Source organism: Trachinotus anak, unplaced genomic scaffold (genome assembly GCF_046630095.1).
Source record: "Trachinotus anak isolate AG129_WGS33_773 ecotype Australia unplaced genomic scaffold, CSIRO_AGI_Tana_v1 ptg000010l, whole genome shotgun sequence".
Lineage (NCBI taxonomy): Eukaryota > Metazoa > Chordata > Actinopteri > Carangiformes > Carangidae > Trachinotus > Trachinotus anak.
Window position 1 is genome coordinate 5,910,334 of NW_027273861.1, and position 23,851 is coordinate 5,934,184.

Genomic DNA, 23,851 nt, shown 5'->3' on the forward strand with positions numbered 1-23,851 from the left:
CAATGAAAAGTTCAGCTCAGGATTCCTCTCATCTGACTTGGGTAAAATAAAATAAGACATATCAAGCACTGATGAGTATTTTTTCAATAGCAATAAGTGAAATGTTTTAGATGATTTAAATATTTTACCAGCTTGGATAACAGATGGTATTTGCAGTCTGCATGCAGCTCTTTTAAGCAACAGCAGATGGGAGCAAATGATAGTCATGTTACTGGGGCTCTACCTCCAGAGTATTTCAATACAGTCGTACGACCTATGATTCTGACATGAGGCTGTGAAAAACAAACAAAAAAACTCTCATTAAGCGTTAACATTTAAATTTATTGGAGCATTTATTATACATCTTAAGGCAAACATGACAATGTCTGTGCAAGATAATACTGTGCGGTAAACATTCGTTAGCCACTGTATAGTGTAAAACTCTACATGAAAAGGAACATAATTATTTAGTAGCAGAGTTCAATTTAAACCTATGTTGTAATGCGAGCTCAGCAGAAATTAAGTCTGAAAATGTCTCTCTAATATTTATATCACTTTAAAGGAACAGATCCACAGGGAAGTGTGCTTATTCACCATCTTGCTAAAGCTTAGATGATAAGATTGATAATACATACAGTTTCTGCCTGTTAAATATGGAGCTGCACAGCCACCAGCATGTTAGCTTAGCTTAGCATAAAGACTGGAAACAAGAGGAAACAGTTAGCCTGGCTCCGCCCGAAGGTGTTCGTATAGAGCCAGCCTAGCTGTTTCCCACTGTCTCCAGCCTTAATGCAGAGCTAAGCTACCTTACCACTGACTGTAGCTTTATATCGAAAGCACAGATATGAGACTGGAATCTATTTCACAAAGTGTAGATAAATGTATAACCACCCATCAGTGACACACACAAAGGGAGAGTGACTGGCTAAAGACTTTGTGTATTTTATGTTTCCAGAAATGCAGGGCAGGAAGCTGTACAGTCATTGCGGACCAGTGCTGTAGCTTGATCTCACTTCACAGAGCGACCCATCTTGGGAACTTCAGGAAGTGCTAAAGAAAGACAGAGTTTGCATCATAATTTGTCTTACATTTGTCAGGAAATTGAAAAAAAAAAAAGGGTTTTACTTACTGTCTTTGTGAGCCTGCGATTGGCCAGGTCTTGCCGGCGGTCTGTGTTTGCTGGGGAGTTCGGAGCTATCTCTGTAGTCTCTGGGTTTAGGGATCTGGGGCTCCGGTAGGCCTGGTCGGATCTTAACTGGTAAACGAGGCCGGTTCTGTGCCATCCCACCTTCCGAGCGTGAGGGCACCACTGGTTTCTTGTAAGCTGAGGAAGAGCTGGAGGTTGAAGGCTGAGGTTTGGTCTCAGAGCAGGTGAAGGACCGGTTGCGCGGGGTGGGCACCGGGGGGCGGTCAGGGTCTCCATCTGCTGGTTTGGAGGGTGCAAATATTGGATCTGGGGGTATGAGGTGGTCTTTCTGCTGGTGGTCTTGGTCCTTGCCCCTACCATGGGATGCTCCCATTGAACCGTACAGTGGGTTGTCAAACATCTCTGACGTCTTTCCATCCTCACCCCTATGAGACAAAGGACCATGTTGGTAGAGATTCAGTTTCACTTTCTACTGAATCATGTCAGTTTCTGGTTTTATGTTATTTTTAGAGTGGTGTTTTCCTGAGTGCTGAGAGACTCAATTAAACTGCAGCTGAAGTCACATTGCACCAGAAACAAGCACTTACATGGGACAAGGTTTTCCTGTGGGGCTGCGTATGCACACATCAAAACCGCCCTTCTTGGAGTCTTTACCCCCTTGCCCGGCAGTAGCAGAATTTTTTGGTGGCATGCTGTAACTCCAGCCTTTATCTATCACATTCCCACTTTTGTAGGACAATCCCATGTAATTCGGGTTAGAAATATCATGTGCCTGGGTTAAGGGATACCTGCCAACAAACAGACGGAAAATGTCACAGCAGGAAGTCGAGTGAGATATGCTGAAGTAACCACATATAAAAAGAAGGGGTCTCACTTGTTGGGGTCACCACCTTTCCCCTTTGAGTTGACAGGGTCATCCCTTTCCACTTTGATGAAATCTGAAAATCAGAGTAAAATGGGAATTGATGCTACAAGAACTGAAGTTGAATGCATTTAATAAGAAAGTCCTTTGCTGATTTCCAGACTCACCGTATAACTTCTCAGTGGGCTTGCCCTCAGAGGTTTGTAACTGAATGCCACCTGTCAAGATGCCTGTCTTCTCTCCGTGGTGAGTCAATGTGACCTGAAACTCTGTGTAGCAGAACTGGGCAGCTCGCAGTGCAACACAGCCCTCACCTTTGGAAATAACACATCAGTTCACTGTAAGCATTGCGCCGCTCAGTGCATTTGTATAACAAAAAACTACATGCAAGCTCATTACCGTATGACTCATCACAGTCTGTCGACTTCACACAGATGAGGATGTGCTGGTCTAAGAGGTACTCGGGGTCGGAGATGATGGGGGTGAGCTTGAAAAGATAGAAAAGACAATGAATGCTGATTGCCTGTTGCCTCATTAAGGCTAGTTCAACACCAAAAAGCTGCATCTTCACTTTACCACAACTTGGTTGCCGAACCAAACTTTTATGGACCCATCCAAGTGCTCTGTGTTCTCTCCCTCTGAAGTCTTCACAGTTTCTGTAGACATTGGGAGAAATATTTGTTTTGACAGTGTTAGCCTATTTTAAAGCAAACTCCAATGAGATTTGGTCAATCAACAGACGAAACATACTCTCCAAGCAGCTGGAATGATATTCAATGAAGAACTTGGTCTTTGATTTTGTCAACAATGTGGCCACACAGTTCATGATTTGTATCCCACCCTGAGGTGCACTGTTTGGATCTGAAAAACAAACAAAAAATGTTTACATTATACTACACTCACATAGTACAACAAAGCTCGCCTGCAGTGAGGTACACCTGGAGAACTCACCTTGCTTGGAGACAAACTGTGAAGCTACTCCAACTTCAAATGAGGCAAAGACTGGTGAGTGGTCACTTGTCATGATGTCATTAGTGCACCCTGGAAGTAGAAAAGTTGATTCAAATATGGTTGTCTCATAAAATGTCATTAAAAACATTACATAATGTAGTTACACTTTATTTTTTTGATGTATATTTTCAAAATATTGTTTTTAATGATCTCCTTGGAAGTTTTTTGCGGAAGGGAAATGTAATTTTTTACTTTGGGTTTTTGTTTTGTTCTGCTGTTTTAAGAACGGTGACCAAGGTATGTATGTGCCAACATATACACTAATACATATCTGCTGCAAGCTAAGATTTGCATGTTTGGAAGACATGCTTAGCGCCAACTAAAAGACAAGTAACTGGAAGTTACACATTTGAACATGGTTTCTATTTTCCCTTTAATTAAAACCAAAATACTTTATTTTGTGTAGAAACCTTCCTAGGAAATGATTCTGAAACGATGGACCCATAAAATAAAGCACAACCAAATACTGTTCATGGGGAACTACTCACCATATGCTTGACAGACAACATGAACCAGAGGGTACGACTTCCGCAGGACACGATCACACCACGAGGGTAAATTGTATTTTGTCTGTAGAGTTCAGTTCATCAGACATACATAAATACAGCATACAACAGATTTCATACACAGGACTGAAAACCATTTTAAGCTTGACAAAGCAAAGTTGTCTGCTGACCCCCTGGCTGATTTGTCTTTTATCTGATGTCTTTCTCACTAAAAATGGATGGAAGGCCGTAACTAAGAGGTCATCCCATTTCTGAGAGACACAGGATCAAACATTCGTGGTGGTGTGGATCAGTTCAAGAGATCTAAATTCATGAGGCTCTTTGTGTCTTAAAGGAAAACTTCTTAAATTGATCCTAGTGCCTGTACATTAGCTGTATTATTAATTTTCTATGATCACACCGTATGTTCACATGGGCTTTTTCACCTAGGCTTAAAGCAAAAAGCATGTTGTGGGTCAGTTGGGATTTGTGTTCAGTGTTGTAGTTGCTTTTACTGTTTCTGCACTATGGGGCCTGACAGGAGCCATGCAGGGAAAAGACATCTGACTAAGCATGAGCTTACCCCTGTGGCTTTGGCCTTTGTGTAGGCGTACTTCTCTCGCGTGTCTCTTTCAAAGCGATAGGTGGGTGCAAATGTGATTTCCTCCTCGTCTACAATCAAATAAAAAATTATCAAGACATATGGTTTCAATATTTTGATGTATGCTGACAATCAATAAATGCAGAGAACGTCCAGAAAAGAGCTGTTTTAGTTAATGTAAGTCACATACAGTATAATCTAACCTGCTGTACAGTATGTCTACATTGGCCACTTTGGAGAAGAGTTTTCTAAATGTGGTCATAGCTCACCGAAATGCAAGAAGACCTTTCCCTCATCCCTCTCCATGGTGAGCTGGTCTTTACTGAGGAGTTCCTGGTACTGCTGCTGTTTGATCTTTGTCACAATGTTCTCAGCTTCCTGTAAAGGGAAACAGTGCAAAGTAGTGACTTTTCCTGCCTTAAAGTTTTAGCAGCTGAGAGCTTAGACACCTGACAACCTGCAGGCTCTTTAATGCACAAGCCACTGCAGGATCTCTCACTTCTGGGGTAGGACAAATTTCATGAAATCTACATAAAAACAGACAGGTTATATATTTGTGAATCTGCATGTCATTATTAGGATGAGCTATAATAACAGTAGGTCAATTAAAATTTTATGTCAGCAATTATTATCAATGACAGCATTACATTTGTCTTGTGTTATTTCCATACAGTGAATTGCATTCGTTACAACTTACTGTGGATGGGAATTCAACTCGGTAGTTCAAATCACCGAGCCAGAAGAGGTGGGTGAACCGATTTGTAATGTCAAATGGGTTGAGCTTCTTATCGCCCAGGTTCAGAAATCGCAGGATGTTGGTGTAGTTTTGATTACGTCTGCAAATACAGCAAAAAAAATAAAAAATATATATATAGCAACTGTTTTTAAGGTTATTTTAAGAGTTATGTATATGTAAAAAAGCAAACAGACAAATTATTAAATGTGTGCCAAGTGTGCAGAGACAAAAACATGGAAAAGTAACAAGAGCTAAAGAAAAAATAAAAGGCCTTTGTTTTTTTGTTTTTTAAGGGAACAGCATAGAGATTTTACAAAGCATTTGAATTACTCCACTAAAACTATTATTTATGAATGCATAAATGCAGTAATATTTTTGACTTATAACCTTTTACTGCATTTACTGTCAGTTTCAGGCAGTAGTATCTTTTGAGCTTCCTTCCTGTTCTGCTTTGCTGCATACAGCTCCAACAATGTCTACCAATTAGGGCAGGCCGTGTGTAGCCTGACAGGCAAAATCCAGGGCAACAAGTCCAGAAACAACTTGGAGCGGCTCCTAAAACTCATTGCTGTGAGTGCATACTAACAAATAAAGGTGGTAGATGAGTATATAAGCATCATTTCCACTCTTCTCACATTAAGATTTTGGCAGCTGGACAGTCAGGAGATAATGTTTATTGAAAATTAAGGGAACATGCCCCCCCCCCCCCCCCATCCCTGACCCCAGTGGAAGTTATAGCCTTAATCAAACATGCACTTAGCCAAGGGTGAAGGTTAGGTCTCAAAATTGGCAGAGACGCAACAACCCTGCCGCCCCTCCAAAACAAAGACGACTTTTCAGTGCTGTCAAACAAATGGTTTATTAACATATAAGATGAAGAAAGCAATATTTTTGCATCCAACATCAACATCTTTATATTCAATGGGCCTTTCAGTGTTTCAGGCCCCCCTTGATTTCACATGTAAAACTAGCTCTTAGCTAAACTAGCACCTTGATACTGGCTGGTTAGTTTACTACCTATTGCTTATGCTCTGGGTGGCTCTTTTTTGGTGGCATAATATCTACAAAATACAAAAGTTATGTGTGCTGTGCAGTGCAGGCAATAAAGGACAAGTAGTCACCTGAAATACTACATTTTTGCCCATACCTGAGGTACTGACTGACAGCAATGATAACTTATTGTTGTCAGCACACTGATCCGCCCTCACCTCTTCCATGTCTGTCAGTAAGTGGGATATTTGTACATGATGCAAGCGTCCAGATAGTCCCCACCCCTTCAGTCAATCAAATGTTAGCATGCCTTAATTGGTCATCTGGGAGATGTTGCCTCTCAGTGCAAACAAGGTCACTCAAATAAGGACAATTCTGTCCTCCCAAAATATTGTCAACTATATCCAAACCTACGCCCATGCATGTAGCTAATGTTGCCTCTACAGTGATGTTGTCAGTGAAATCTGTGGCTGACCTGAGCTTCTTCTCACTTCCAGAGGTCAGGTGACTGTTGACAAAGCCAAAGGATGTACCGTTGAACATGAAGGACACTCCCACTGCTCCCTTGTTTCCTAGAAAACAAACATCACAGCGAGGACAGATGGGTAATTGTTCAATAAATTTTTATTACACGTCCTTAAATGGCTTATGAAGAAGTGGAACTGCTTACCCAGAGTGTTGGCGATCCCCGTCTTCACGCTGTCAGAGAAAACATGGGAGATTCTGTTTTCGTGCTCAGGCTTGGCGAGGACCACAATGCGAATGTTCCACAGAGTGTGAATCGCCACCTGGATGTCAGGAAATGTATGTTATGCATCACCGCTCTGCAGCTGGATTTTGTTAGTTCTTTGTCACCCTCACTCACCTGTTTAAAGCTGATGTTTGTGATGTTCCTCAGGACTCCTTTCACTGTGTCTGCCCACTCCCTCTCGCCCAGAGGATCCTCCTGAGTCCCAATGACATAGAAATCATGTGGGATGTGATCCGCGGTGTCGTCTCGTGTCTTCCCTTGGCCCTTACACTGAAACCAGGAGTTGATGTTGTGGGGAGGACCAGCGTTTCCTGTAGGTTCAGGGGAAAGGTTTTTACTGTAGTGTTACTTAGTCAGTCATAAATTCAAATTCAGTCAAGCATTTAAGGTGTTATTGCTCTTACCCATGTTCCAGGTGCCAATAAACACAGTGATCATGTCTGGCTCAGGCTTTTCAGAGTGTTTGTTCTTCATTTGTTGAAGTAGTTGGCAAAAGCCCTCCCTTTTCTGGTGAGAAACATTAAAGAGAATGATTTTTGATTAAAAAAAAAAGAAAAGAAAAAAGCTCTCAGTTGTTACTCATGAATTACAGGTGACTGGAAACTTAAAGCTCCTGAAACCATGTTTTCTCATTCAGCTTTTCACTATGGGCAACAGGCTCCTACATGAATCCACTGTTTCCTGGCAACATTAAAACAGTTATTTCAAATAAGAGATTTCAGTTTTTGTGTTTTTGTTCGTTCTCTTCTCACTGGTAAGAAGTGGGTGTGGCTAACATGAAAAAAGGTGACATCACATTCTTCTGTGCACCAATCAGGGTTTAGGAACATTTGAATTGAAACAACGTGACTTATTGGTTTGATGCTGACAAAAGCAAAGCTAATGTTGGCAGACCACTGTTAATCAAATCTGATCAGTGAAAATGTAATGTTTTGGATAAATACTTGATTTAAAAACAAATTTTCAGGGACCTTAAGCTAAATCAGGAGCAGGCCAATCACCAGATGACAGTTACCTTTGTGTCATCAAAGACAAACTCTTTACGTGAAATCTTCTCTTTCTCTGTCTCCACCACGATGACAAGTTTGGCGTGCATTTTCTGAGATTTCACCAACTGCAGAACTGAAAATTAATCACAGCACTGTTATTAAAATGAGCAGTGTTGATGGTTTACAGCAGTTGTGAAACACGACAGGCGTCTACAGCCATGGCTGTAATTGTTAGTACAGTGATGCTTAGAACTAAATGCTACGGTCACCGTGCCAGTGTAGCCAAGTCACTAAACCTCGAGTCTCAAGTCCCCAGTGTTTGAGACCAACTCTGAGTCACCAGGGAAGAGTCTGAGTCAAGTCCGAGTCATGTCCCTGTTACCAAATATTGTCTGAGTCTGAGTCTGACTCTGACTCAGTAGCCAAACAAATGCACTTGCAAGCATTTTCAATGAGCGCAAAGCTAACAAAAAAAGAGAAAGTCAGAGTCTAACTTACGGGTTCAACTTGAGTCCAAGTCCTGGACTAAAGTACTACAAAGCTGCACCATGCTAACATTCTCACAATGAAAAGAACATAATGATGTTTATAAGGATTAACGTTTAACATTTACACCATCTTGGTTTAGCAGGCTGACCTTTACTAAATAGCACTAATCACAAAGTACAGCTGAGATGATGAGAATGCCATTAGATTTTCATGTGATTGGTCAAAAACCAAAGTGTTGGACAAATTCAATTATTGATATGATGGTGGTGCTAGGAATCAGGGGATCACCAATGCTGTTACAATTCATCCTGAGGACAACACCCCATACAATTGCTGTCAAGATACTTAAAACCACAAATGTGATGCTCGTGGTGCTGAAGGAAAAGTTAAATTACCAGAGTCAGTAGGAGTCGTCACATGAGGATCATGAACATATGTAAATGATTGCAATATTCATTGCAATATTTCAGTCTACACCAAAGTGGTGGACTGACTGACTGACCATCACTACAACCATGCTGCTAGCATGGCTAAATATACAAAAGGCCATTGGACAACTCCTTACTTTTATTGTGCACATAGTATTTGTCGTCGGGCCCATCTTTTGACTTCTTGAAGTAGAGTTTTCCACTTTCAACATCCACCTTCAGGAACATCTTTGTGGGAAGAGCAAGAGATTCTTGCTTGACCTGAGAGTGACAGAAGAAACTGATTAAATAAGCCAAAAACCTCCAGACATTTTCATTTCCCTGGATTGTAAAAGAATAATTTAGAGAAGCACCTCAAACGTAACAAGCGGTATGAGAGATTTTCTGTGACCTCCGTCATATCCAACCGACTCAAACACACAATTTTTTGCCTAAAAAAGAAATAGAGAAGTTAGATTTGTCATCCTTAACATCATCATGTCAAAAACCAAGATTGCTCATGGTCAGTCAGTAAAATGAGCCATGGTACTTTACCTTATCTTCTATTGAGAAGAGCAGTTTTGTCAGTTGCTCAAGCCTAAAGGACACAAATTGACCTGAATCGGCTGAAATCTGGAAAAAAAGGAAATAATACTTGATGAAAGGGACTTTTTTATTTGTGTTGATACTTGAGTAAAGGATCAAGGGTGCTACCCACATGTCTTGGATAGTGGCCAATCCCTGGGGAGAGTTGTTGGTCCAACGCTTTATGGAAGGCTTCCAGAGCTGGCAGAACGTGGGAAATTTCACTGCCTCGCAGAAAAGACCAGGGCATGGTTAAATCAGCCCTATATATGACAGTCTACACAAAATATTCTGTTAACTGGGTAACTAACAGCTACCTGTTTAGATTCTTGCAGATTGACAGCATTAGCTTCTTTAATCCAGGGAGGTTGGGGTTTCCGTTCTGTACTTGTTCAACATCCAAGCAGATTGAGGTCCTGAAGTATTCCTGGATGGCAATTTGATGCTCCTCAGGTACTCTGGAAATATATAACACACATTTATCATATATTGCAAATATTAGCCAAGCACATCATTGTGTCAAATCACTTCTCATAACCTTTAGAATGATTGTATTGAACGCACTGTCTGGTGCCAGTGTATTATCAGAAACTTTGATATGATGATGAATCATCTGGCTGTGGACAGTGTGTGCAATTTGCTATTCAGTTTTTTAAATGTGAGCCTACGTGGACCGATCCATATGCTGCAGCCTCATCAGGTAGGTGTCTGATAAAGATTTGCAGGCCTGTTCAGAGGACTTGAAGTCACTGTCTTTCACATCGTTGGGGAAATTCCTAGGTGGAAGCTGTGGTGGAAGATTGTTGGGTTCTGCAGCACAAAGACATATTGGTTGTTAGGAACGTTTGTATCTACAACAGGCACATATTCGGTTTTATATTACAGCCACTGTACAGATGAAGTGAAGGTGCTGGACCTGCTTCCTCGTCTACGTCCTCCTCCCTCTGGACGGAGTACTGCAGATGTGTGACCAGGCCCATGTTGGGACTGTAATATGCGTCCACCAGCTCAGACAGAATAGTGAAGAACCTGATAGGAACTCCTTCAGATGCCTGGAGAGCAGATCACAGTAGAAACATGATTCTCTGAGCTCTCGTTTGACACAAAGGCAGGTTTAATGTGACCACAAAAAGCATGTGTATCTATTGTTCTGGAAAAGCTTGTTTTCCCTTTTGTAACTAAACCAGGTGACATAACCTTCAAGTGATAAGGCATCAAGTGTCTGTCTCAATGCTTGTCTGTATCTGTGGCTTCTTCCAGCACAGTAGGCCTGCATTAATGTTCAGCAGCTGTGTAAGTCTTCATCTTTCACTCATAAGGGTATTTAATCATACACAAATACCCTCATGGTTACATCTAAATAACTGCCGCAGGTTTTTCAACTAAATTTAAAGTTCATAAAAACCACTAATCTCGCCTCTTTTAAACACACAACTATCTGACCCCTTTTACAGCAAACCAGCTATGAACTCCCGAATGATCACAAATGAAACACCAACATGGTTTAGCTTCTATCCCTCCAACCTGCTAAATTTGAAGGTTCAACTATATGAAATACTAATAGTAATTCATGTGCATGAATTATCAAAAACTGTGCCTCTGGTGCTGATGCTGGGCTCTATTCAGACCATTTTAGGACAAAGGATTTTGGAGCCACTAGTGTGTAAACTCAGTGTTGGGGAGTAACTAGTTACATGTAACAGGATTAGGTAATTAAATTACAAAATAAATTTAATTTTAATCTGTCACAGTTACTGTTGAAATATTGTCATTCAGTTACAGTTGCTAATCAAAATGGGGTTATATCAGAATATATTTCTTTCTGTGAAAAGCTGATATGTTCATTGTGTTACTTTGCATCTTTTGGCCGAACAGGAACATCTTCTTTAGACATCTCTGCAGACAGCAGAGATGGTGTAAGTGATAAGTGATAGGAGTAAAAACACTTACTTAATTCCTTTAAGTATTGTGTTTTCATTAAATATGAACTTGGAGAGGTTATTAGGTAGGGAAATTTCTAGAGGCCACCAGTAAACTAAATTAATGGTACTGAAAAGTAATCACAAAGTAATCAAATATATATTACTTATTTACATTACATATTATATTTTTAGCATGATAATTAGTAACCTGTAACCTAGTACATTTCAAAAGTGACCTTCACTAGGTCGACTGGTAAACTGACCACATTGTACCTCTCAGCTGAACATCTTTTACCCGACACCTATAATAACTATACCATCAGTACCTACATTCATTAAAAAAGTGACAGTGCTGGTTGTAAGCACCAGTACTCAGTTGGACTGAAACCTAACGCCATAGCAGTGGGTACTGGTCCAGTTCAAACACTGGTTTCATTTTAGGTCCCATCTTTGTGCAGTTGTTGGACATGATTGCTGTCATATGTGTTCAACCCTAAAACAGAAATCCTATAATTAAAATTTTGTCCATACCTTTTTTCATAGTCTATATGGTAAATTTATGGTAAATGTATTTTTCCACATGACTACATTTCTCTGAGGAAACTGAGTTACATTCATCCATGATATCCCACAAGCCAAAGCTGTTTTCACTTCCTCCAGGTGCCCATACAGAAATGTAGTATATGACATATACAGTATGTCCCTGTATCAAGAGTGATGTCACCAGATATGTCACCTATAAGGGGACGTGATTATCATATATATATACATCCTCTGGATATATGAAGATATACACTGATGACATATATGAAATACCCATAGTAAAATGTGCAAATGTATATATATTAAAATGATAAATTATGACTATATATACAACATTATATAATTACTTCATATATGCAAGTTTATTAAAACAACACACACACACACACACACACACACACACATACATATATATATATAAAGTGGTCTCAGACTTTTGGATCATACTGTATATAATTTCAACATAAATTGACAGGCTTTGTCATGGATATATATTTACATAACATAGGTCAACAAGATAAGCAAATACACATAAACATACATATTTGTATGGGCAAGACATATACAGTTTGTCAATGTATGAAATAGTTTCAATTTTTAATAGGTTTCATTTATAATTTTTACATATATGTTTTTATTTTATTTGTGCATATATTTCACATATGGAAATTGAATTACATTTGCGTTTTTTTTGTTTTGTTTTTTTACAGAAAGTGATCAGCTAGTAAAGCATCTCTGGATCTGTAGAGTGAAGTCATCAAAAGCCCCCTCATTAATCACTGTCAAAGCATGGAACTTAGCTGTAAGGGCTTCCCTGGCCCTGCAGTCTAGACTGAATGCAAAATATGAATAGACATTCTTCACTGAAGCTCCAGCCCACACACTGTGAAATCATTTGTTTTTTTATACAGTAATGAATCTCAGTTTATCACAGACCCACAGCTTGGGTCTAATTGAGGCATTTCTGACATCATCTTTGTTGTTATTATTATTGCCTCCTCACACTGATTGAAGTTGTATTTAGACTCCAAAATTAGCTCAGGTTAGCTTTTTCAGCCAGCTATCTAAACAATGAAACACTGTTACAAACACAAGATTTAATGTTCACTTTGATTTCAAACTTCTCTCAGCTCTTTTTTTTTTCTTTTTTTTGGATGAAAATGTAACAAGACTAAGGGCTGTATTTTAACATGATTCAAAGGGTTTTTGTCTTAATTATTCATAAGAGTGTTTCAAATCAATCATGCAATAAACCAAACACAGTGCCATCTCAGATTTCCCTTTAAAGCCAGGTGCGCTTGTAACTTGGCAGATTACTATCATAATTATGCAGTGTTACACACGATTAGATTCTATTTGTGGTGATTCTAGAAACATTTAACTCTCTTGACAATGTGCCCTTAAAATAACAGTGAAACACTGCACCATTGACTTCAGACAAGGTTTTTGCTGGTCAGTCACACAATGACTTTCAGCTGCCTCAAGATAGCAATGCACCAGCAATGCACCTGACCAGACCAACATGTCCACGGGTGCTCAGATGGGTGCAGATGTATTTGCTGTTTAAATAACTTGAGCACTTGATGGGAAAGTGACAACTGTGTAGGTCTGAAACTAGCAAAGACACTGGTTGTAAGATAGAGCCCAGGACCCTAAGAGTCTACAACTGAGAGGCCATAGGCCTACTCAGGCACAGCAGTTCTGTGTGGTAAACGCTCACATCAGTATGCAAATATGCTCCCAATTGTAATGCTATCATGCTGATGTTTAGCAGGTAATGTTAACCTATAAAATAGAGTTTTAATCTGATGAATGCACCAAATGAAAGGTCAGGGGATCACCAGAAAGACTGGAATTCATCCTTGCAGGCGTATGAATGTGTGTCTAAACTTTCATTTTCAGTCCATTAAACAGTTGGCAGGATAATTCACTTAAGGCCAAAAAATGTGGCGGAGGCACTAGAGTAAAGTCAGCAGGTCACCAAAGTCAGTAAGATTCATCCTCTGGGGAAAATGAACGTCTGTCAGTTTAATAGCGATCCATCAAATAGCTGTTGAGTTACAGTCTGCACCAGAGAGAGGTAGTCATGCTGCTAGCATGGCTGGAAATGTTACTACAAGCCAGTGATCGGCTATTACAAACATACAGTATGTCTAAATCTATACTGCACCGCTTAAATGAGGTTAAAGCTTAACAGGTGTAGCATCAATACAAATAGGGATGTACCAGCATTTATGTTTAATATTAAAAGAGAAATAGGCCTTAATCTTCATCTATAGTGTAAATAAATACCAAACACTAACAATTCTACAACCATAACAACTAATCTGACTTTGGATCAGAGTAATGGTGACTTTTCAAACTATCGACCCACCTGGACAGAGAGCTTCTTATCCTCATTTGGCAGGATTCTGTATGTGTACACGCAGTTCTGGTATCTGTGGTTAAAATAATAAAATGCAAATGTGTGTCACTGGAATAGGATATAACTGTAGGGCAAAGAAACATGCCAGCCGGTGAGTTCACTGTGTAATGACCCTGCTATCAGATCAGTCTGGGCAGCATTGTAGTTGAAGGTTGCCCCATGAAAAAATGATATAAAATGCAGAGGGCACAGGGTGTTGCTGTGTGGTAGCACAGTATGCAAATAAAGGGGAACTAGTCTTGCTTGCAGTGCATGTGTGCAGAAATGTTTCATATAGTGTAATACAGCAGGGGGAACTGCAACTTTTAACCATGTTATTGTACTTATTTCAAAATTCTGACTTTTAGAGCTATTTTACCTAAAACCTAATGTCAAAAACAAACAATACAACAATCATGTCAGTTTTTCTTTCATTAGGATCTCACACAGCTCATTTTGCATTTCACAAGGTTTCATGAGAAAGGAACAGGAATCAATGTCTGTGAGAAACTGTTTCAAAATAAACTGTCAATAGTTAAAATAGTTAGAAACAGGTCATGTTTACTTACAAAACACAGAGGGCATACGCTCCCTGTATGGACTCACTGTCCCGGATAAGGAAGCTTCCATCTCTTGCTGCTTTGGAAAGAAGATCCTCAGCTTTTGATCGAGTTATATTACCATGGTACCAAGGCTGAAAACTTTGCATCCTGCTTCTCACACCAGAGCCTGAGCTCAAGAGTTTTGCATCTGCTCGCCAACAATATTCCAGCAAACAAAAGTGGACTCAGTTTTTCTCTCTGGCTATTGTCATCTTTTCATGATGCGTAACTTCTATGCCCTTTCTTTCACTTGTTCATCCACTGCCTCCGAAAGCTGTAAAAGGAAGCTGCTACAAGCTCGGCTCTGAACTTCCTCATTTGAGAAGTTAAGAGAGGAGGGCCCTGGTGCCTCCACTCTGCCTGCTTTATGACAGTTCCACAGAGCTGTAAATGGAAATGCAGACTTTTGCTTGCTGAGTAGAAATCTTTAGCACAACACTCTGATGATCAACCAACATATCTAGCTCTTTAGTTTGTGTAAACCTGGTTATTAATGTCAACTTTAAAACAGTGAAGTCATTTGTAAAGACTTGAGCTGAAAGAAGTGAAAAAGGGAAGTAACCAAAAAAGCCAAATATGACTATTCTTACTTGCTGTAGTCAAAGAATTTGCTTATAAACTAGCTTGTAAATAAATTCACAGTATAAGAATCCTCATTCGGTTCTCAGATGCCTTTTTAAAGGTCAAATCATCGCCCTCTGACCTAAAATAAAACAAGCACTCACATTCACCCAGAAGACCCGGCTTGGGTCTGAGTGCGAACTGTTTAATCATTTAATGTGAATCAGGAGAGCTTGGTGGTTTTCTAAAGTATATACATTCAGGAAATACAAGTTTAGAGTGGCTTGCCATGTTCATGTGATGGACAGGAAGTCTTGCAGAAATATGAGGAGGAAAATAAGCTGCTCACAAACCACATGGGTCACATGACACGAAAAGAGAACTACACATCGACAAGTCACTGCAGAGAGGTTTCTGTCTCTGCGCTTGAAATAGGTTCGCCACTTTCACAGAGAGCACGTCAAAGTTTCAGACACACAGTGACAGTAAAGAAAGGACACATGATCTCATGCACAGAAGACATGAAATCATACTTTTCCTTTCAAGACATGACAGTTGGCATGTGGTGTTCACAGAGTTTTTATGCAACAGCACTGAACAGCAGGTGTTAATGATACAACAAAGACAATGAAATGTGAGTCAGTTATTGTCATATAAGTCAGCTGGGGAAGTGTCAACAGAGTTTTTATGATAGACATTTTTTTTTCTTCAAACTAAGCATTTCCTGTGAATTTATAATAAAAACAAACAAAACAGAAAATTTGACTTGTATTTTATTCATCTGTGTGAATCATATCTTTCTGTCTCAAACATTGTTTTTTTGCAGATTAGCTACAGTATCTCAGTAAAACAGGGATTAATAGTTTGTCATGCAATAGTGCAAATTCACAGTATAACATGGGCAAAACAATAAATGCATATCATGGAGAATATGTACAATGAAGATTTGTCAAGCACAAGCAAAGCTAATGTGGCACTGGTGTCTTCCAGACATTTAAAACAGTAATTGGAAAATATATACATTTGTGAGTGAATTTAAAAATACACCTTTTCAAAACAAGAGTCTTGAGCCATGCGGGCAGCTCTGAGAGGCTGTAATTAGGAACAGCAGTGCTTTGAGCTAAATGCTAGCTAGCATACAATGACAATGCATTGCTAACATGCTCATGTTTTGCAAGTGTAATGTTTACAGTGTTCACCATCTGAGTTTAGCATGTTAGCATGCTCACATTTGCTAAGTACAGCCAAACACAAATTGTTGCAGGTATTTTGGTCGCAAAGTACTGATGGTGAGGCTAAAGGAAAAGTCAGGAGAAGTTATTGAAAGTCAACCTCAAGGGACCATGGTGTCACTTCATGGAAATCCATTGAATAGTTGTTGAGATTTTCAGTTTGAACTCAAGTGATCAAACTGACCAGCAAACACTGTAGATAAAAAATAATATTCAAAGCTAACTAATGACTATTTACAGCATTTGGCAAAGGATAAAAAAAAATGGAAAATGCATTAAAAGTTAACAATGTACATATCATAGCATTTAGTCCAGTTTTTTGACTCACAAAAATTCAGCCCTATTTTAGATACACACTTTTGTGTTGGTGGATAAAGATCATTGATGGCAGCAGGTGACGATTCAGCAGAGTAATATTTAGGCCCAGTTGCTATGTCCAGCCTTTAAGACTGCATGAAGACTCAGAGCTATCTCATTACACAACCTCAAAGTGTCTTGGGGTCTGTGGTTGACTTTCTAAACCTTTTAAGCACATTTGCCAGAAGTGTGCATCTCTGAACTTTTCTCATGGGAATAGAAACTCAAACAGCGTTGACAGTGGAATTGTGGAAACATGAAAACATAAACAAACCATGAGGTTGGTGAGAATGCATGTTCCAGGAAGTATAAACACACTAACCAGCACTACCTGTTTGTCTTTTTATGGTGCAACACTGACTTCCAAGTCTGTTGATTTGGTCTAAAAGTATGATTTTTGCTTTATTGTTTGATTCAGTTAATTTAAATATGAAATGTGAGCAACACACTGCATTCACACAAATGAGTTCAGTTTAAGTCTGATGATGGATCAGTGAGTTGGTCGCAGAGTGGGCACTGGAACTGGGCTTCTGTGAGAAACTGTGGCTCTTCAGCCCCCGTGTGGAATGAGCCAGTCAACAGTCAGGCCACTTTTGGTTGAGTGGGAAAAGCATTAAGTCCACACAGCGCTCCAGCCTGAGTTCAGATTCCTCAGAACTCAGACTTTGCGCTCAGAGAAATCTCATGTGTTCCTTTTAACTCTCCACTGGTGGCTCCTGACATTCCCGCCTTATTCTTGCAAAACATTTGCATTAGAGTCCCGCGGAACTTCTTGGCCCCAAACACATAGACCAGTGGGTCCATAGCACCGTTCAGACACGTGAGGGAGGAGGTGAGGCGGTTGGCTAAGCTCAGGCTTCTGCGTGTCTGGCAGGACACGTCAGGGTGGCTGTACCCAAGGATGAAGGTCGCCCTGCTCACGTGATAAGGCAGGAAACAGACCACATAGATAAGTATTACCAGACTGATGGTGCGCAGGGCCCTCAGCTTGACGGCCGGCTCCAACCTGGAGCCTCGATGCAGGCTGTGGATGATGAGCAGGTAGCAGGACAGGATGGTGAGGAAAGGTGGGGTGAAGGCCACGGCCAGTGAGATGAGTGCATTACGTGACGCCTTCTCCCTGTACAGCTGCAGACACACCGTCACACCGTCCATCTCTGCAGTCTGGTGGGTGACTAGCAATGGCGCCATGGAGACAGTAACCAGGGCCCAGAGAGAGAAGCTGATGATGTGAGCGTACCGAGCACGACGGACCTTCAGTGACCTCACAGCATGAACCACAGCCAGGTAGCGGTCGGCCGCCACGCAGGCCAGAAAGTACAGGCTCGCATACATGTTGACATAAAACAAAAAGCCAACCACCCGGCAGGGCACCTCGCCAAAGGGCCAGTGGCCACCAGTGAGGTGGTAGGTGGCCCTCAGTGGGAGGATGATCACATACAACAAGTCTGCCACAGCCAGGTGTATCAAGAAGACGTTAGCTGGAGAAGAGGTGCCACGCTGATGGCAGAAGATCCAGAGAGCCAAGCTGTTACCGTTCAGCGCCAAGAAGAAAATGAGGATGTAGAAGCATCCAAATAAAGTGTTCTCCGCTGTCGACGTCACTGCTGCACAGGCCTCCGATGACTGATTGGACAGCAGGGAGGGCAGCTCCATTTTAGCAGACTCCATCGTAGCTGAGGAGACAGAAAACTTGTTAGAGATTACAAATACTAGAAGCAATTTTCAAGTATAACTAGAACTTTTCCAACAAGTGTTTTGATCTCTAAAAATAGTTCATTGTTAGTATTCTGACAGCAAACTAGCCCACTGACAGGAAACCAACCCCTGACCACACACACACACACACACACACACACACACACACACACACACACACACACACACACACACACTTAGGAAGGGAAAGTGTTTGTCACAGTGCCAGCCTCACAAGGTAACAATAGATGTCAGTGTCCCTGGCTAATGTGGACATGCCCTTTGAGTGGATAATTACCTAATTCTAACCACAACAAGTATTGGACTTCCTCTACACACTCTTAAATCCAGGAAGTTGAACTCATTATCTCTTCACTCTTCTCTTTTATACGTTATCTGACCTTGCAGTCTGATTTGTCAGCAAGAAGGTTAAATGGTGAAGTCATATAAGAAAAGGTATCTGCTAAAACTTTAGCAGGATGTCTGTGCAACAGAATACTGTGCGGTACTTCCATTAACCCCTCCTCCACTAACTTTACCTGAAAAGTAAAATAATTATTTCTAAGCTCGGTTTCAATCCTGCTCTGTAAAACCAGTGTAAGTCTAATTGGAAGCTAGTCTTAAAGCTAACATTAAGCTACGCTAGTCTGAAAATGTTCATGTCAGTTTAAAGGAACAGATTTGACATTATGGGTTATATGTTTACCATACATAACATATTTCCTTCCTGGCTATAGTTAGATGTGAAGACCGAGACCACATCTGTTGAACAAATGTGAAGCTAGAATCAGCAGCCTGTTAACTTAGCCAGCCAAAGCTAATTTATTTCATTTATTGAAATTTACAGAAACTTTTGGAACAGGATGTAAATCATCTACACCAGATTCTCCAACTACAACAAACAGTACAACAAAACAATACCACAATATACAATATACTTGTTTAAAATAACAATAATATTACAAATATTCACAAATAAGCTTTATAATTACACAGAATATCTTTTGTTGATCAGAGTTTATCGAATCTATTCTCAAAAGAGTTGACTGAAGGAGCCCACACAACATCCTCTGGAAGCACAAAGTGTGAAGAAAAAATCATTCTTTTCACTATCAACCACCACACCTATTTCCTTCTCCTCTTCCCTTTGCTGATCCACCAGTTCTCCAACTACATAATTAACTGTTCTGAATGTGTAAATATTTACATTTTTCTCGATTTAATTTCAGCAACCACCATCACACCAATTATTCATGCAACTGAGACCCTCATGAAGATGGGCTGAGACAGTGTCATCCGCATCAGATTGTACCACACTTGGCAAATCATTTATGTAAACAATCAAGACTTAAGTGGTACCATTTACCACCACCTGCTGTGTCCTGATACATAAAACATAGCCTTTTATAGTTATGTTTAAGTTTTCTATGAGACACTGTACAAAAAACTGGAAATCTGTATATAAACAGCTGACTGACTGCTCTTTGTCCAAAGCTGGTGACCACTTATCAAGGCTGAAGTGTAGTCAGGCTTCCAGATATGAATCCGTACTGCTTATCGCTAAAAATGTGTTTAACTTCATATGGTCAACAACACATACCCTGGTTAGAACTGACCCATGGTTTCCTGCTAATGCTTTGATTTCTTTTTCGATGATTGCTATGAATTGTCCCTCTTTCTATTCACTTGGCAAAATTGATTCTTCTAACAATTCATTATATAATACTGAAAGAGGCTCAGCAATCACACAAGCCAATTCAAGTATATGGCATCTGGCCCTGGTGATTTATAGATGCTAATATTCTCTGAGCAGTTTTGCATCCTCAGTTTTTATCATAAAATGTTTGTTGATATATTTGTTGAACTTCCACTCTTGTCATTTCTGGCATGTCTTTCAGGTTTGTTCACAAATGCACTGCTGAAGTAGTTAGCATATTGTGTTTGTTTAATCTGTACAAAAACTGTAGCATAAATCAACAAGTTGTGGTTTTTATTTGCCGGTGGGCTGTTTTTTTAACTGTTGGACAGAACCAGGCTTTTTATCCTCTGTTTCCAAAGAGGCATGCGAGTGGTATCTCTCTTCTGAACTAACTCCAGGCAACAAAGTGAAGCAAGTGTATTTATCGAGTGTCAGACTCTACTTTATGAGTTATACACGAGATGGGCATGCTTAAATAAAACTTTTTTTTTTTTTAATACTTATCTTTAACTGCACATTTCTGGAGACATCACAGTCACTTCCTCTGTGGCAGTTTACATTTTTAAAGTTTAAGTTTGAAATTGATCAAAAGCATTTCTAATATTCTTGTTTTGATTTCACATTTTTTCTGACTCCTCTGTTCCTCCAAGGTCTCTCTGTCCACTCCTCTGATTTTGTTATTCTATCCTCCTTTTCTGCTTGAGCTGAACATTTACACAAACATCAGTGGGGTGTGAACGACAAAGTCTCAGATGACTGAATCTCAGAAAAAGCGTTTGGTATTTGTAGTGGCTCCAAGAGCAATAATGAAACATGTGTAACAGGGATGAACTTGTCATCCCACAGATGTATCTGTAGCTGAAGGGAGGGGCCCAAATATACACAGCCCCTCAAACAGTGAAATCTAATTAATAATGCTGAACTATTACAGGGCTCCTTAACAAACAGGGAAAGGGACTGTCTCTGTTTATCCGCCTGGGCTTAATCTCCGTTTCACCAGCACTCTGTCCAGACCTTTGGCCCATTAGGAACCAGCCAGATGTAGCAGCGTGGCTCTTTTCAGTGAGTGTGTGTACTGTGAATCCTGTGGGATCCACAACAGAGGGCATTTCCCAGACAAGGCTCAGACTTAACGCATTTAGGAACAAGTCCCCCAAAAGAAAAGGGCTGCAGTCCCAGTAGGGATAACACACCAGGAGCAGCGCAGCTGAAAGGAAAAGCTTCCATAAACACAGAACCCAGAGGGATAATCCTAAAGAGAGAGAACCCAGACATATGCCTTCATCACAATGATCTGGGTAGGCAGATCTGTGCAAGCGTTCACATGTGAAGAGTGTCAGCAAGGAGGAGACTGAGCATCCTTAGTGGAGTCAAACCTGCAACAGCTACGGGTACAATCTTTTGTTGCTAAAACTCATCACAGTAAAACCCAAGTAGAATAAAGAAAATTAGCTGCTGGATTAAATGCAAGTCCACCTGATATTCATCCATCTAATCTTAAAAAGCAGATGACATTTCACACTTCATACAAATCTGTCAAAATCTTGAGCTGTTGGATTTGCATGACAAAAGTGGTACATTTACAGAGTAAATATTTATTACTACTGAACATTGAACTTGGTAGTTCTGCCATCAAACTAATATTATTCTACTGCAGCTTGTGTGCCACTAAAATACAGTGTAAACAGTGTAAACAGTAGGGGGATTCACTCATGTGAAACTAGGCTTTTAGTAAAGTGAGCAAAAATGAAAGAAGCATTAATCTGAGGCCAGATTTAGACTTACCTAAATTCCAGGGATCCTCAGACAGAGCCATCGCAGAAGAAAAGGCTGGGTGGTTAAGGAGCAATTCAGAGTGGACAACAATCAGCGCAGGAGCAAAGAGCTGCACAGCAGTTGTATATGGATCAAACTGAGGACTGGGAGTTTGTCCACTGAGCCGTGGAAGAACTGAAGCCCTGCCACAAGAATGCTCTCCTATAACTCCCCTTTTCTCTCCCTCAATATGCTCTTGGGAATAAGACTGTAGCTCTTTTTGTGTCTCAACAAATTTGATAACAGAAAGGGAGTCCTGATGGGAGCTTTTCGTTTGAACCTTGACCCCACCCTTTCTTTCTCCATACCCTGCTCCTCAGAGAGCCACTTGTGCGTTCCACAATAGCCTGAGTCAGAATAAGCAGCACATTTTAGCAGCAGGGAGAAGAATGGCATGCCTCAGTCGCAATGAGTTGTCGGGTATGACTCCATGGAAACCAGGCCTAGTGGTGCACCGAGTGCCTTTACCATGAACTCCCACCATGCCACTTATAGATAGAAGATGGACTGTGTTGTTAATTGAGAAGTTTATGACTTAAGTCTCAGAGATGATCTTTTGTAGATGGTCTGTTGAGCTCTAAAGAGGGCCCCATGCCCTATAGGAGGCCAAGTAAAAAACAAGAGGAGGGAGGGGGGACGCCTGGAGGAGACAGAGGCCCTTGTTGGTCTCTTGCCTCCTGGGGGCATCCTGAATTGGAATGCCCAAAATAATCAGTCACATAGCCATCAGACAGATGTGGAGACCCACTGACTGAGGGGGGATAATATTTCTTTCATACAAGGATTTCACAGCTGTGTGTCAGATACATGGAGCTTTCTCTTCTCTGTATCATCGATATGCAAATGGTATTCTGTAGACTTGAATGAAGCCACTATCTGTGCAGGACTGTGGAGAGGCTTTGACATCACTACCCAGTTAATTTACTGCCAACTGCTTATTGGGACAGCCCCCGCTTTTGTTCAGCCCCTCAGTTCTGTCTGTTGTGCGTCTCGTAACCCTGAAGCAAAAACATTGCCTTGTGTAAGTGCTTACTATCATAAATATATCATTCTTCATAGTGCTGGGAAGGTTGAGTCAAAACATTAAGCGTTTCTGTCGGCTGCTGAAAGACTGATAGAAAATAAGACGCTCACAACATTTTCAGTTGAACTCATCAACTGGGACAGTAAATGTCTCATTGAATATTCTCTCATGTGAACACAAACTTATTTTAAGCACTTCAAAAGTTCTATAAATATGGGCTTGAACTATGCAATATCTTCACTAGTAGGTCCCGTTTTGTTTGCATTGTCCACGTGCACAAGGATGTGCATGTAGGTGTGCAAGCGTGGGGGCCTCACAATTGACAACCTGATTTCATACTATTCCAGTTATCAACATTAATGTGCAGAGATTAGCAATGTTATAATCAAGCCAATGAAGAATCAGACTGCAAGCTGGCAAACATGGACATAAACAGTAAATGATTAAAAAATTCTTTAAACTGTTGAACTAGGAGACTGTAATTACATTTAACAGTTTATAAGACAACAAGGATACACACACAGTGTGTGTTCAGTGAGAAACAATGAATGTAAACAAACAAAAAAATTCCACAAGGCACCTTTAATGTTTTAAAAGCAGGCACATAGAGTGCAAGTTTTTGGTTAGATGGCTTATTTAAGGGCTGTGGTAACCACAGGCTCTAGAGATTTTCATGTTTTATTCTATGAATAAAATATGTCAGTAAATACCCCAGTTAAAATGTGTTAAAAAAAGGCTAACAAGTGGCTAAATGAGACTGCAGAGGTTGTTAAACTGGGATATTAATCATCATCACGCTGAACACGATCACTACTTTGTAAGAGGAAAGGTGTAGAAGAGGTCAGAGCTAAATCAAGCAACAAGTTAGAAGTTTAGTGGTGGTGACTTTGAAGTCACTGGTGCAATGGTGTAGTCTGTTTATAGCTTAGCATTAACCTTTTACCCCTGGCGATTGTATTTAG

The 23,851-nt window shown here is 40.4% G+C and overlaps 2 protein-coding genes across 2 annotated transcripts; both read right to left on the reverse strand.

Annotated features, from left to right (window-relative positions):
- Positions 1-300: 300 nt before the first annotated feature.
- Positions 301-14,772, reverse strand: inpp5d (inositol polyphosphate-5-phosphatase D). The gene is made up of 27 exons (XM_071487151.1): positions 14,471-14,772; positions 13,872-13,935; positions 9,949-10,084; positions 9,701-9,842; positions 9,350-9,490; positions 9,166-9,256; positions 9,003-9,080; positions 8,822-8,899; positions 8,606-8,729; positions 7,578-7,684; positions 6,967-7,069; positions 6,677-6,873; positions 6,482-6,599; positions 6,287-6,383; positions 4,783-4,921; positions 4,355-4,463; positions 4,068-4,156; positions 3,488-3,569; positions 2,940-3,029; positions 2,739-2,849; positions 2,565-2,644; positions 2,388-2,475; positions 2,156-2,302; positions 2,001-2,064; positions 1,714-1,914; positions 1,109-1,551; positions 301-1,029 (listed from the first exon to the last, which is right to left on the reverse strand). The coding sequence occupies exons 1-27, from the start codon at positions 14,608-14,610 to the stop codon at positions 989-991; spliced, it is 3,300 nt and encodes a 1,099-aa protein (XP_071343252.1). The 5' UTR covers positions 14,611-14,772; the 3' UTR covers positions 301-988.
- Positions 14,773-15,627: 855 nt separating this feature from the next.
- gpr17 (G protein-coupled receptor 17) lies at positions 15,628-22,124 on the reverse strand. Its single transcript, XM_071487155.1, has 2 exons — positions 21,836-22,124; positions 15,628-18,329 (listed from the first exon to the last, which is right to left on the reverse strand). Exons 1-2 carry the CDS (start codon positions 21,864-21,866, stop codon positions 17,305-17,307), a joined length of 1,056 nt encoding a protein of 351 aa, XP_071343256.1. The 5' UTR covers positions 21,867-22,124; the 3' UTR covers positions 15,628-17,304.
- Between the last annotated feature and the right edge of the window lie 1,727 nt (positions 22,125-23,851).